Raw genomic sequence first — 14,320 nt, 5'->3', positions numbered from 1 at the left:
GGGGGGGGGGGGGGGGGAGGATGCAATGAGATGTCTGACCAAACCCAGCTGGTGAATAAATCTTATTGTTGGGCCTGAGGAGTCTCTCTGTATTATTTTGAATGAAGTTTAAAAGCAGTTTTTTTTTTTATGATTTAGGGACTTGATCATTAAAATACAATAAATATTCATTAAAATCTTTTTTTAATGACTATTTCTCTCATTGAATATCCTGGCAAAAATGTCACATTACAGACGAAAATGAGTTGTGAATTGACTAAATTATTTATCTACATAAAGTCTGTACTAATGAAACACATGAATAAACAAAATATGGCAATAAATATAATAATTATGTAATTAATGTAACATTAAAAATAGAAATTGTGGTTGTATTAATTATATTACTTAAGTATTATATTAATTTAATATTGTATTCATATAACAGTGTAAACAACAAAATATTTAAAAATATAGTCATACTTTAAATAAAAAGTAAATTGTGATAATTTTACTGCGATTCTAAGAATCTTGTTATTAATATAATGTATAACAATTATGTAATTTAGGTAACATTAACAATAAAAAGAATGTGTATATTTGTGTCTGTTAATTTTGTATTATATTAAATTTAATTTTCCAATTATAAACCACATAAAATATTTAAAAACACACCAATACGTAAAAATCGTTGTTTCATACAATCACAAATATCATACTGTAATCCTAAAAATCTTATCCCAAACCCCATTCCGCCCACAGAGTAGACCAATCAAAAACAAGATTATATGACGTATGGCACGGTTGTGTTCTAGATGTACTGTATGCGTACAATCGACGCAATTCTTATTTTCGCAACACAAACTATCTTTGCTTGATTCTGCGTAGTTTCTGTAGTTACAACAACTTCTAAATCTGTGGATAATTCTTTTTTTAACGAACCCCCCACTGGGCATCCATCTTCCTCCCTTATTTATTTTATTGATCATTTCAGAAGGTGCGCATACAAAGCTGCACACCGATGACGCTCTTCAATGCACATCTAGTTGAAAGGCGTTAGCCCGCTCGCTACGGAAGTCAGACGCTCAACTGTCAGGTGTTCGTCTCGCTGATCGCAGTCTGTCTCTTCCAGTGTCAGTCCGGACGATCAGCAGCTCGGCAGCGTTATGGCGGCGTTCAGCACTTCATCCAGCAGACCCTACCATATCATCATCTTTGGCGCTTCTGGTTTCACGGGACAGTTTGTGGTGGAGGAGGTGGCCCGCACCGCATCCGAGGGTCCCAAGGGGAATTTGAAGTGGGCCGTAGCCGGCAGGAACAGAACCAAGCTGGAGAAAGTTGTGGAGCAGGCCGCCGGAGCTCTCAGTGCGTGAAGACTCCTTCAATTATGCTAAATTAGCTTGAAATGTCTACATCTGAATCTAGTGAACTGATATAACTGTTCAATACGCCTGCACCCCACAAAATTAACCATGCCGAGATTAGTTTCTGCAAAATACCATAGTACAGTTATTTTTGGCTCTGTAAAATCAAAAAAAAAAAAGTTTCCGAAACGTTCTTGTCTTGTTACATTCGTTATTTGATGATTGCTGCTGTAACAACTACTAAGTATGGTATTTTAGCCAAAACTCTGGTTACCATGGTATTTTTTGTAATGCAATATATGTTGCAAGAACAAAAAACATCTATTTTTGAGTTTATATGAATGCATGCATTTATGTCTATGAATGATATTCATTTTGCATTTAACGTTACCTAAAACTAGTTTGACTCTTATGACAGGGTTATTTATGCATTTATTTTCTTAAACGCATAAATAATCTTTTCTTAAAAGATATTTTGACAACTGAAAGTTTGAAACACTAAAATTAAAAACTGTAAATAAATTACTAGCTGTAGTTAAAACAAATAATATAAACAGTACTGCAAAAAAAAAAAACTTTAAAATGACAAAAGCACAAAATTATTTATTTAATAATTAATATGTTGCATGATATTTTAATATTTTAACAGTTACAGTTCTAAGCATTCTAATATATAAGTGCATTCCACAACCTTAGCAAACAAAGTTTGGACATTTTTCTCAATACTCAGCAGATGTAAAATATTATTATTAGCAAATTTTGTTTTCACTCTTCAGAGATATTTACTGATGTTTTGCATCTTTGAAAGAGTTACAGGATAGTTGAGCAGAATGACTAATTGAAAATATCTGTATTTAAATGTTATGCTTTTAGCTGAAGTACAAAAGGAAGCATTATAGACTGTAAGAGCTGCAAACTTGGCAAAGATGTGAAAGTGTTAGAAGGGTTGCATTGACCCAACTATACTGGATTGGACTTGACTTTGACTCACATCGTGGCAAACTGATTCTCTTTAATGCTTGATACTTTTCTGCTTTGACAAATAAATGCCTCGGCGTAGTACATACACTGCATTGTTTAGCTTGGATAATGTATGCATTTTTTTAAACAATAGGCTCTTTGGTCATGGTGGTCTTCAGGGACGGTTTAATTAATCCTCAACAGCTGATGGAAAATTATATTCCAGTGACATATTCAATGCCTTTAATCGTGTAGCTTTGAGTGGATGGGCTCAAGCAGAACATTTGCTCAGAGTTATATTTAGATTTCAATAGAATTCATTTAGCCAGACGGGCCACTGAATAAAGATAGGACTGTTTAGGACTCCTTTTTGTGAAAGTTATTTGATCTTAGTGGACCCAACTGAATTATTTATGACATGGAGTTTGGCCTAGACCGTTTTGCATTTATGCAGTAAATCATAATCTTTAATAATTTACAGTCATCAGTTTGCATTAAATATGAGACATAACCCAGCACGGTTTGCATAATGGCAGTGTACAAGCAATAGCATAACAGCAGTCATGTTTAAAATGTTTGTTCTCAGGTAAGCCGGAGCTGAAGTCTGAGGTAGATATTCTCGTCGCAGATGTCAGTGATCCAGATTCATTGGCTGTCATGTGCAAACAGGCTGTTATTGTGCTCAGCTGTGTGGGGCCTGTAAGTATGCAAGACTGTAGCACACAGAATCCCTTATATATGAGCTGCATTATATATATGATTGATTAGTCATAAAACATCAGGCTATTGATAAATGACTTTTTGCAATGTAACACCCTAATGTTTACCCAGCTTGCTACATCAGGCTGGCAACTGTATGTGACTATATGTGGTTATGCAATACTGTCCTTCAAACAAGATTGATAATCACATTTGTACATTGAACATCAGATGATCTTGTATTAAGGGTCGGTCACAATACACTTTTCATTCCATTGACTTTCATTCATACGAGAGCAGAAATGCAAGCTCATGCGAAAAAGTTTTGTATGCTCAAAGACAAGTCTAGTGTGACTTTTTTGTTGTTGTTGTTGTTGTTTTTTGTCATGTCATATCTAAAGGAGTAAAGATTTTTTTCCCAGATATTTTAAAGTTTTTTTTTCCCCAGATATTTTTAGTCAATAGTATACATATTGCATAGAATATTGTTTAAATGTTAATTTACACTACCATTCAAAAGTTTGGGGTCAGTAAGGCTCTTATGCTCAGCAAGGCAGCATTTATTTGATCAAATATACAGTAAAAACAGTAATATTGTGAAAAATTATTACAATTCAAAATAAATATTTTATATTTTAATATATTTTAAAATGTAATTTATTCCTGTGATGTAAAGCTGAATTTTCAACGTCATTACTCCAGTCTTCAGTGTCACATAATCCTTCAGAAATCATTCTAATATGCTGATTTGCTGCTCAAGAAATAGTGTATAGTATTGATTCAGCACTTTGATTTCTTTTTTCTTTCTACAGTACAGATTTTTTGGTGAACCTGTTGTCAAGTCTTGTGTGGAGAACGGAACACACTGCATTGATATCTCTGGAGAACCACAGGTGCTTTTTCCTGACACTTTGTTCTTTTTTCATGATCAATCAAAATTACACTAAAACCATAAACAGGCATTGATCATAACAATATTAGGCTGCGTGTCCACCAAAGCTTTTTTTCCCGAGGCTAGCGCATTTTTTAAATTGTTTTCAATGGGAGCGCTGCATTTTTTTCAAACGCCAGGAGCATGCCGAGCGCTGAGCGTCTTTTTCAGCGCCCTGGTGTTTTATCTCGGCCCCGAGAGTTGAAGAATGGTGGCCCGGTTGACACTTTGTTCTTTTTTCATGATTAATCAAAATTACACTAAAACCATAAACAGGCATTGATCATAACAATATTAGGCTGCGTGTCCACCAAAGCTTTTTTTCCCGAGGCTAGCGCATTTTTAAAATTGTTTTCAATGGGAGCGCTGCATTTTTTTCAAACGCCAGGAGCATGCCGAGCGCTGAGCGTCTTTTTCAGCACCCTGGTGTTTTATCTCGGCCCCGAGAGTTGAAGAATGGTGGCCCGGTAAAATGCAGCACTCATCACTGTCACTTTTTAGTCAGCTGACCAATCACAGTGGAGGAGGGGCGGGACTAATACCAATCAACCGTCACACTCTGCTTGTACTACGAGTCTACGACTGAACTGAACTGAACATCAATGGAGAAGTTAATATTGCTTGTCTCCGAGTATTTATTTCTTTACCAGATGGAATTGCCAGACTACCATGTTATTATGAAAAATAAGGCTTGGAGAAAAATTTCATTCGCGATGCATCTTCCATATTACTTCAGTGGTTATTCCGTATCATAGAAACCACAGCGTCTCAACCAAGCGGCAACTTCAGGAACCTACGGGTGACGTCACGGACACTACGTCCATGTTTTTATACAGTCTATGGTCTCAACTGATAAAAAAAAACGCTGGGCGTTTTCAGCTGGCTAAAAACGCTTTGGTGGACACGCGGCCTTAAAGTCAACATGAAGTATTCACAATACTTCCATAATGTGACTTTCCTGAGTCAAACGTGAAGACATATTCTTTATACTAACATGATGAATTGTAAGGCCAGGAATGTGTATCAAGCAAATTGGGTCTGTTTTGATTTAATGTTGACTTGAGCAACATTTTGGTTTGAGTGCAAACCCAAAATATAGAAATCAGTGTTGTTTATGTTCTATTTGCTGCAGTTCCTGGAGCGTATGCAGCTAAACTACCATGATCAGGCTGCTGAAAAGGGCGTCTACATTGTGGGAAGCTGTGGTTTTGACTCCATTCCTGCAGATATGGGCGTCATTTACACCAGGGACCAGTTTAAAGGTATGTTTGTCATGTAATTATTATATTATATAACTATATTCTTAATTGCATATTAATATATATATATTTTTAAATTCCATTACCAGGGACACTAACATCCATTGAGAGCTTTTTGACTGCGAGTGCAGGGACAGAGGTTGGTGCTCTTATTTTTTTACCTTAAAAACCCTGAAATACTCAATATTTTTAAAAAGCCTCTGTTTAAGTGTCAGCTGACCCTCATTCTGGTGTGTGCCCGCAGGGAGGCTGCATCCATGATGGCACCTGGCAGTCGGCTATCTATGGCTTAGCCGACGGCAACAAGTTGCGGAGCCTCAGGAAGAAGTTCGGTCACAAGCCTCTCCCTGTGGTGGGGGCTAAAATTAAAAGGAGGTGTGTATGACAACCATTAGAATTTGTATTTCATCTGCAGTATTTCAAGAAGTCCATTTATAATGGTTTTTCATGATTTACGTTTTTTTTTTTCATTTGAGAGTCTCCTTCAATACGTTTTACATGCATGCAAGGTCAAAAAAATGCTTCCGTTTTCTCAAAATATGCATTTAATATCACCTCATTTTCAAATGATTCTCAAACGATTCATTCGAAGCAGTTCAGTGTTTCTATACCCCTCCTTTCCTTGAGCTTACTCTGCTCTGATTGGTCAGATGGCCCAGTCTGTTGTGATTGGTCTACCGCGTACAGCGTGGAATTTTAACCACTGATTCTTTGCAGCCTCATCATTCGGAAGTGAAAATAAAACAAATTTACTTTCACTGCATTTTCTCGACATGATGTTTACCACACGAACAAACTACAGTGTTTGAGGGCGGGTGAAGTTGTTCGCAGCTGGCCAACGTAGAACATAGGCGGGCATTATGCAAATATGTTACCCCGTGATGTGTAGTCGTCGTGGAAGTGAGTAATATTGTGAAATGTTAACCTGCTCGTGTCTGTTTTTAACAAAAAATTAATTTCTATTTACAGGGGCACGCTGTTTTATAGTAACGAGTTGCAGCAATATGCAATTCCCTTCATGGGTTCTGACCCATCAGTGGTTAAAAGGACCCAGCGCTTCTTAAATGAAGAACTCACTGAGTCTCCGGTAAGTCATTCAATCTTTTAATTGAAATAAAGAAGTATATAACAAAATATAAATATTATATTAAAATTACTAAAACTGAAATAAAGTGAAAACTAATAATAATTACAAATGCTCATAAAATAACACTAGTTCAGTATCAATAAACAACCCGGCATACTTATAATTTTCACATAGAATTATTGGAAAAGGCGGCAAGGGGACAGTACAAATGTGAGTGTCAGTTTAAGTCAACACTGAACCAGTTAAACTGGACTGAAACTGAACTAGCTGAACCAGTAAACGCATGAGGTTTTAGAAAAATGACAACATTGACTGATTAAACAACAAGATTAAAGCAGTAATTCATAGACGTTTTTTCAATAGTCTTTTCTCACAAGTCAATGTAATTCCCTTGTTAAGGATGTAAGTAAAGGCAGTTCAGTAAGTAAAAAAAAAAAAAAAAACACAATATGAGGGTTTTCCCACCTGCTGGAAATTTGTGAAAAGACATTTCATTGGCTAAGCAACAGATGTACAAGAGTAAGGCTACGTTTACACTAATGCGTTTTCGTTTTAAAACGCATAACTTTTGCTACAGTTACGCCTGACGTTTACACTACTCCGGCGTAAAACGCTGCAGACCCCATTTTAGTTTGAAAACTCCGGGGTTACGCAACCCCGGAGTTTTCAAACTAAAATGGGGTCTAAACGGACCAAATTCAGTGTAAACGGACCAAAACGTAGACTTTTGAAAACGATAGCGTAACTGCCAACATTCGCTCTGCGTATCCTTGACGACCGTGTAAACAATAACATCATGCTCATTGTTGTACCCATAGATATGTATACGTAGATGCCTCATTAGCGACTGTTATGGGCCACTATACGTAAGCTGTCCGCCATATTCGAAGGGTCAACTTGACATCATTCACCATAATAGTAACATAAGTTACCAATGTTTCAAAACTTGTAATATTGAGTTAATACAAACACAAACCAACACATTTTCACCTGTGAAAGGTTATCCCGTTTCTTCGGGGAATTTAAAACCCGGCAGTTATTACAAAATCAGCTGTGCAGGATTGTGGCATCTTAGAATATTCATTGATTATAATGGTGAATGACGTCAAGTTGACCGTTAAAGATGGCGGACGTGTCTACGTGCTTGGCGCAGTCGAATGGGGAATCTACCTATACATATCTATGGTTGTACCTGCATGAATGGTCATGTGACATGCGGTTTCGGTTGTGTAGTGTGGACTGAGATCATTTCTGAAACGCAGTGAAAACGCACTAGTGTAAACAGGCCTAAGATATACAACAGTAAGGCATATTGACTTGACTGTGTCATATTCATTCACATCAAAATCAAATTAAATTTGGCATATACCTTTACTAAAGACTGAACAAAATTACTGCATTACTGTAAAATGACCTGCATTACCATAAATGTTTTATGTTTTACATGTACTGACACTATGTGTATGTTTCTTACAGGTTCAGTACGGGGCATATGTTGGTGTCGGCGGTATTTCCAACATTTTCAAACTTGTCTTCGCTGGATTGATGTTCTTTTTCCTTGTAAAGTTCAGCTTTGGCAGAAATCTGCTCATTAAGGTATAACATACTATATCATGTTGTGAAAGCAATATATTGCATTTAATTTGATGCCTACATTGTAGTTTGTGGATCTTAAACATATACTTTGTCTGCAGTTTCCGGAGTTTTTCTCATTTGGTTTCTTCTCCAAAGAAGGTCCAACTAGGAAACAGGTATTATACCCACATTATCATCATCTAGGCTATCAGCTCTATTTTTTAGGATCTGATTCATTTAAATGTGATATCTGCAGATGGAGGGCTCCTCTTTCCGTTTCATCTTTCATGGAGAGGGTTACACTGAAGGTTCAGACCCCAGTGAGGGCAAACCCAACGGCAAGATCCGCACTCTGGTCAAAGGACCAGGTACCGTATTCAAATCTGCCTCATATTGTGGTGCTTTTCCACTGTATGGTACGACTCGGCTTGCTTTAAGGGGGTCTGAATACTTTCCGTACCCACTGTATATATATATATATATGTATAGATGATGAACCACCATTTCTTAAATCTCTTAATTTATTAAAAGTTTTTAGTTGACTTGTGAACAAAACTTCACTAAACTTTATTAGTAGTGCTCCCAAATCGGAGCGCACACACATAAGGCCACCTTACTCTAAAAAATGATTCAAGGGGCCTGTTACCCGACAACTCCCATGATTCCACACTCAGTCACAGCATCATCAAACTATGCCTTTGCCTCTTTGTTTATTTTGAATACGTGCCCTCCAGTGGTGAAAATTACATATTGTGCCTTTAAATAAATGCATGGTTGCAAGTTAAAAATACTAATTTAATAATTGTATTAAACCTTTTAAGCTGCAAACATTATTTGGTTGAGTTCCGTTGACATAATAATAATGATCAGTACATTAACTTAGTTTTGTGTGTAATTTAAACTCAAATTTCTGCGTTAATTGAATTTCTTTAAAAAAGAAGTTGTAGTAACTCAAAATGGTCTTGTTAACTTTGGAAATTGGGTAGTCAGGTCATAGATATGTATAGGTAGATTCACCATTCCACTGCGTTAAGCACGTAGACGCGTCCGCCATCTTTAACGGTCAACTTGACGTCATTCACCATAATAATCGATTAATATTTGAAGATGTCACAATCCTGCACAGCCGATGGTTGTAAAAACTGCCTGGATTAAAATTTCCAAAGAAACGGGATAACCTACAGGTGAGAATGTGTTGGCTTGTTATTAAATGTATTTAACTCAATATTACAAGTTTTGAAACATTGGTAACTTATGTTACTGTTATGGTGAATGACGTCAAGTTGACCCTTCGAATACGGCGGACGGCTTACGTATAGCGGCCCATAACAGTCGCTAATGAGGCATCTACGTATACATATCTAGGAGACGTGGATTTCTAGTTCCCAGCATACTTTGCATAGGACTGGATAAGGAGAGTAAATGTTGAAATTAAGTGTTATTTTATGTTTTTTTTTTAGTGAAGGGAAAGACCCATTCGTGTTTAATGCTGTTATGTTTGACATTTAAAAGAGTTTCTGTTATGTTGGAAGTTTTTATGGTTATGATTGTGCTGAAGAGTAGAGCACATGAAGGTAAACACATTGACTCTATTACCAATGCCTGCGGTAATGCCTGCGCTGATGCTAGTGAAAAGTAACAAATTACCTGTTCATTATACATGCTAAGTTACATTTAGCGTGTGCCATGATAGCTGTGGATTTGAACTGAAAAAAAGATAAATTGGTTTCAGGCCAACAAATTAATTATTCGGAGCAACTTAATTGTTTTAAGTGATTAACTTAAAAATATGTTTGTTACAAATTGCTAAGTTCTTCTAACTCAATGTAGTTTGTTGGTTGAACATAATTTCATTAGAAGTTGTCATAACTAAAAAAAAAATGCAAATTGTTGCATTCATTTTTTTTGTTGAGCTAGCACATTTTTTTAGAGTGTACAGTACAGCTCACGAAATCAGGCTTGTGCTGTGTGTAAGCTATTGTGCAGCAATTGCAACAATGTAAAAACAAAAATGCACTGCATGATCAAACATTTAGGTGCGATAATTATATTTTTGAAAAATGTCTAAATAAAAAAATATATGTCCCACCCCCCACAAGAGTCACCTAAGAGGGGAATTTCCCTTATTTTAAAAAATAAAATTCAGGCCCTGAATGATAACTAACTAATAGTTATCACCTTACCCAGTTGATTGATTACATTGATAATTGCAAAAAATTTTTTGTATTACAAGTTTTCTAAAGGCGAGACACTGCAGATGAATAGGGTAAAAAAAAAAATTAACTACTAATTATCACCTTACTTACCCGGTTGATTGATTACATTGATAATTGCAAAAAAAGTTTGTATTACAAGTTTTGTAAAATGTTGTTTAAATATGCAAATGAGGCATTATTTAATGAAATATGCGCTAATTTGCATACATTTCTAGTGCAAAAATCTGAACACTGGATGAAGTCAGTTTCAAAATTCTTGTTTCATTTTTTTGACATATTAGAGGCAAATGTTTTTACAGAGGGAATTTTGGGTATCTCTTTGTCACTCCATAATTCAGAAAAATCTTTGAACAGCCAGAAAACAATATATTTTCACAATTTTTGGGGAAATAAAATGTTGTAGATAATTTCAAGCAAATTATCACTAGTCTGAAAAAACACTTTATGAAAAACCAAAAAGCCCAAAATCTCAAAATTGACAGGTGCATGAAAAAACAGTGCTTTTGCCTGCACTACAGTGTCTCCCCTTAAATATGCAGATGAGGCATTATTTAATGAAATATGCTAATTTGCATACATTTCTAGTACAAAAATCTGAACACTGGATGAAGTCAGTTTCCAAATTCTTGTTTAATTTTTTTGACATATTAGAGGCAAATGTTTTTATAGAGGGAATTTTGGGTATCTCTTTGTCACTCCATAATTCAGAAAAATCTTTGAACAGCCAGAAAACAATATATTTTCACAATGTTGGGGGGAATAAAATGTTGTAGGCCTATACAATCAAGCAAATTATATATGAACAAATCCCTCTGTAAAAACCTTCAGAATATAGACAGGAATAAAAATGTAAAGTTTGGTGTGTGTAAGTGCTACTGAAGTGGAGATTATGGCTCAGTGTAGGAGAAAAAACTCATTTTGAGAAAACAGCCTTTAAAAATATGTATTGTAATTGAAATCTATTGACACAAATGTTTTTGGATGTTTTCTTTCCACTAGTCTTAATCAACACTTTATGAAAAGCCAAAAAGCCCAAAATCTCAAAATTGACAGGTGCATGAAAAAATAGTGTTTTTGCCTGCAGTGTCTCCCCTTAAAAACATTCAACACATAACAAATAATAATACATCTAAAATGTAAAACCATATAATCTACTCCACTTTCCTGCAGCACTGCAGTTTTCAATTTATGTTCTTTTAAAGGGGTCATCAGATGCCCATTTTCCACAAGTTGATATGATTCTTTAGTATTCTTAATGAAAAAAGTATTCTTAATGAAAAGTCTATAACATACTTTGGCTAAAATTTCTCAATGGTAGTGTAAAAAAACTGTAAAAAAAAGTCAGCAGTTCTCATTTTATTGTAGCAATTCATAATTTGACCAGCCTTTACCTCCAAAACTTCATCTTGAAAACGGTGTAGATAATAAATTAGCAACGATGTCCTCCTCAATAATGTTACTTGCGCTCCCACATTGAACAACGAGCTACTCGTTTATCAGTTTTGTTTTTTTTCGATTGTGTTCTCCACAGCTGGCTGAACTTGTCACAAAGTAGTTAGTAATGTTAAACCCCACCCATTTGATTGGTCAATTTAGCTGTCATTTGAAAATTAGTGTCTCTTGGCCCCCTGTAATTTAGGCGTAAGAATTTTAATAGGGAGTAAATGGGCGTTCTTCATTTAACCATTCACATTCCAACACAATCTCATAAATTATTTAGATAGTCAAATTATGAATTGCTACAATAAAATTAGAACTGCTGACTTGTAATTAAAATATTATTGTTTGTAATTTAAAAACACAATTTAAAAATTGAAATTTTTACAATAGTTAGGCCCTTTCTTAGGGCCTAGCCCACCCCGAGGCCGTGACAGTTCATGTAAACGCTCAATCAGTGTTTCATCCTTGGAAAGTACCTCAGGAAAGCCATTCAATATCCACAAACTTGACAGTTGGCTAGAAAAATGAACTCTAGAGAGGAACATTTTACTAAATATATGCGCTATATTACATACTAACATTTTTACATAACCTGTTCTTCAATATTTAATGTATATTTAAATAAATACGTCATGAAAACAAGTTATGACAGCCAGTTTAAATATTTATATTTCAAAAAACAAATTGGAGTAGAAACATGATTATACAAACCGCCTAATGACACTTCAACCCAAATATTCAGATGTGTGCAGCGCATTTTACGGTGGACGAGGACTGTTTCCTGGGAGATTAGCCTACAATGCCAGTGTTCCGGGGAATTCAGTTCCCGTTTCCCCTTCGGCGCGCATGCTGACCACAGTCTATGATGCTGACAAATAATGCTAACTCACAGCCTGTAAGTACGTTTTCATATTTAAAGGATTTGCCACTGATGATTCAAACGTGAGTTTTGAGCAGTGTAGAGTAGCGCTTGTTGTTTGTCGTTTCTCCGATCACAAATGCAGACATGGTTTTATGTTTACGCGGCGCGATGCAATGCAACGCGTAAAAAGACAGTATAAGTCATTATAATCAGTAATTATGTCCCCACTGGATGCAACAAATGCCTCGTTTATAATGGGTTTTATTGGTTTTGTCTCATCGCGCCGGGACACGGCATCACACAGTATGGTGAGGGGCGTAACATTTCAGTCACACGCTTGAGGAATTCGGCCAATCACAACGCACTAGATAGCTGGCCAATCAGAGCACACCTTGCTTTTCAGAACGATGAGCTTTGTAAAAATCGACGCGTTTCAGAAAGGCATGGCCTAGAGGAGAAACAATAATGTACAGTATGTGGAAAATAGTGTGTTTTTTAGGGCTGGGTAAAAATATCGATATCTCGATATTAATCGATTATCATTTCTGCGGAACGATATCGATTCTTAAATCCCAAGAATCGAATCAATCGATTAGTCTAGTCTGTTTTCAGTTAATGGACGGAAGGTTGAAGGGCACTTCCCATCCAATATATCGCAATAAGCATTGTGCTTTGGTACTTTTAATATGAAACAAAGTCTCAGATTTCAAATTCTGTCCAACGTCTTGTAAACAATGTCACGTAATGTCACATTTACCTCAGAAAAGCATATTTGGTGACTGTAAACTAAACTGTAAATAAACTGTAGAGAGGGGCATTTTGCTAAATATATGCACCATATAACATATTCATTATATATTCATATATTACTGTTCTTTAGTGTTTAATTTATGTTTGAATAAATCCATCAAGTTTTTATGACAGCCACCATTGTTTATATTTAAAAAAAAAAAACTAATTGAAGTAGAAATATTACTATGTAATTGTAACTTTATTTTAAAAACTTCATTGTGTATTTTTAACAAATCAGTCAATTTTAACCTTCAGTATTATAGTAGAAAATTTGGCATGTACTGTACCTGATATAGGCCTATATCCAAAATAATCGATATTGAATCGAATCGCAAGCTTGTGAATGAGAATCGAATCGAATCGTGAAATTTGTGTCAAAACCCAGTCCTAGTGTTTTTTTAACCTTAAACCACATAAACACCTTTCATTACACCAAATACACAAAATAATGTTCTTTTTTAGCAACATCATATGACCCCTTTAAATGTTTGTATATAAATCGGTTGTTAATTTTAACCTTTAATATTATAGTAATGTACCAACAGACAGGGTTCCCTGTATTTGCAGCATTAGTTGAAAGATTTTTTTTGAGATGTACTGTACCTGATATGTCCAAATGAATAAATTTGTGTCAATACCCAGCCCTACAAATAATGAGTCAAAACTTTAAAAGTCAAGGTTGATATTTCTTCTAATGTAGTTCATTTGTCACAGTAGAAATTAATGGTTGAGTGCATTGCATTGTGGGATATAATATTCAGTGCAGTGCACTCTGGTTGTATACATTTTGTGTCCCAGCCGGAGCGACGAGACAAAAACATTAAAACCCATTATAAACGAGGCATTTGTTGCATCCAGTGGGGACATAATTACTGATTATTATGACTTATACTGTCTTTTTACGCGTTGCGTATCGCGCTGTAAACATAAAACCATGTCTGCATTTGTGATCGGAGAAATGACAAACAACAAACGCTACTCTACACTGCTCAAAAATCGCGTTTGAATCATCAGTGGCAAATCCTTTACACAGCGCCTTCACGACATGGCGGCGGCGGCGGCAACAATAAAGTTACGCCTTCTTTCTTTGCGTTAACATTTGGGCGGCGTTATGCAAATTTTCCCAGATCGTGACGTAGGTATGTGGGGGCGTGTT

At 35.8% G+C, this 14,320-nt stretch overlaps 1 protein-coding gene across 1 annotated transcript; it reads left to right on the top strand.

Moving 5' to 3' along the window:
• The first annotated feature begins 1,024 nt into the window (after window positions 1-1,024).
• Window positions 1,025-9,417, top strand: LOC107725824 (saccharopine dehydrogenase-like oxidoreductase). The gene is made up of 11 exons (XM_016535227.1): window positions 1,025-1,344; window positions 2,890-3,002; window positions 3,815-3,895; window positions 5,066-5,195; window positions 5,282-5,331; window positions 5,437-5,567; window positions 6,162-6,279; window positions 7,756-7,875; window positions 7,974-8,030; window positions 8,111-8,295; window positions 9,387-9,417. Exons 1-11 carry the CDS (start codon window positions 1,146-1,148, stop codon window positions 9,415-9,417), a joined length of 1,215 nt encoding a protein of 404 aa, XP_016390713.1. The 5' UTR covers window positions 1,025-1,145.
• The last annotated feature ends 4,903 nt before the right edge of the window (window positions 9,418-14,320 follow it).

This window comes from Sinocyclocheilus rhinocerous, unplaced genomic scaffold (genome assembly GCF_001515625.1).
Source record: "Sinocyclocheilus rhinocerous isolate Xijiao unplaced genomic scaffold, SAMN03320098_v1.1 scaffold1004, whole genome shotgun sequence".
NCBI lineage: Eukaryota > Metazoa > Chordata > Actinopteri > Cypriniformes > Cyprinidae > Sinocyclocheilus > Sinocyclocheilus rhinocerous.
Note: the sequence above shows the minus strand (reverse complement) of the source record. Positions and strands in the feature narration are given on the sequence as shown.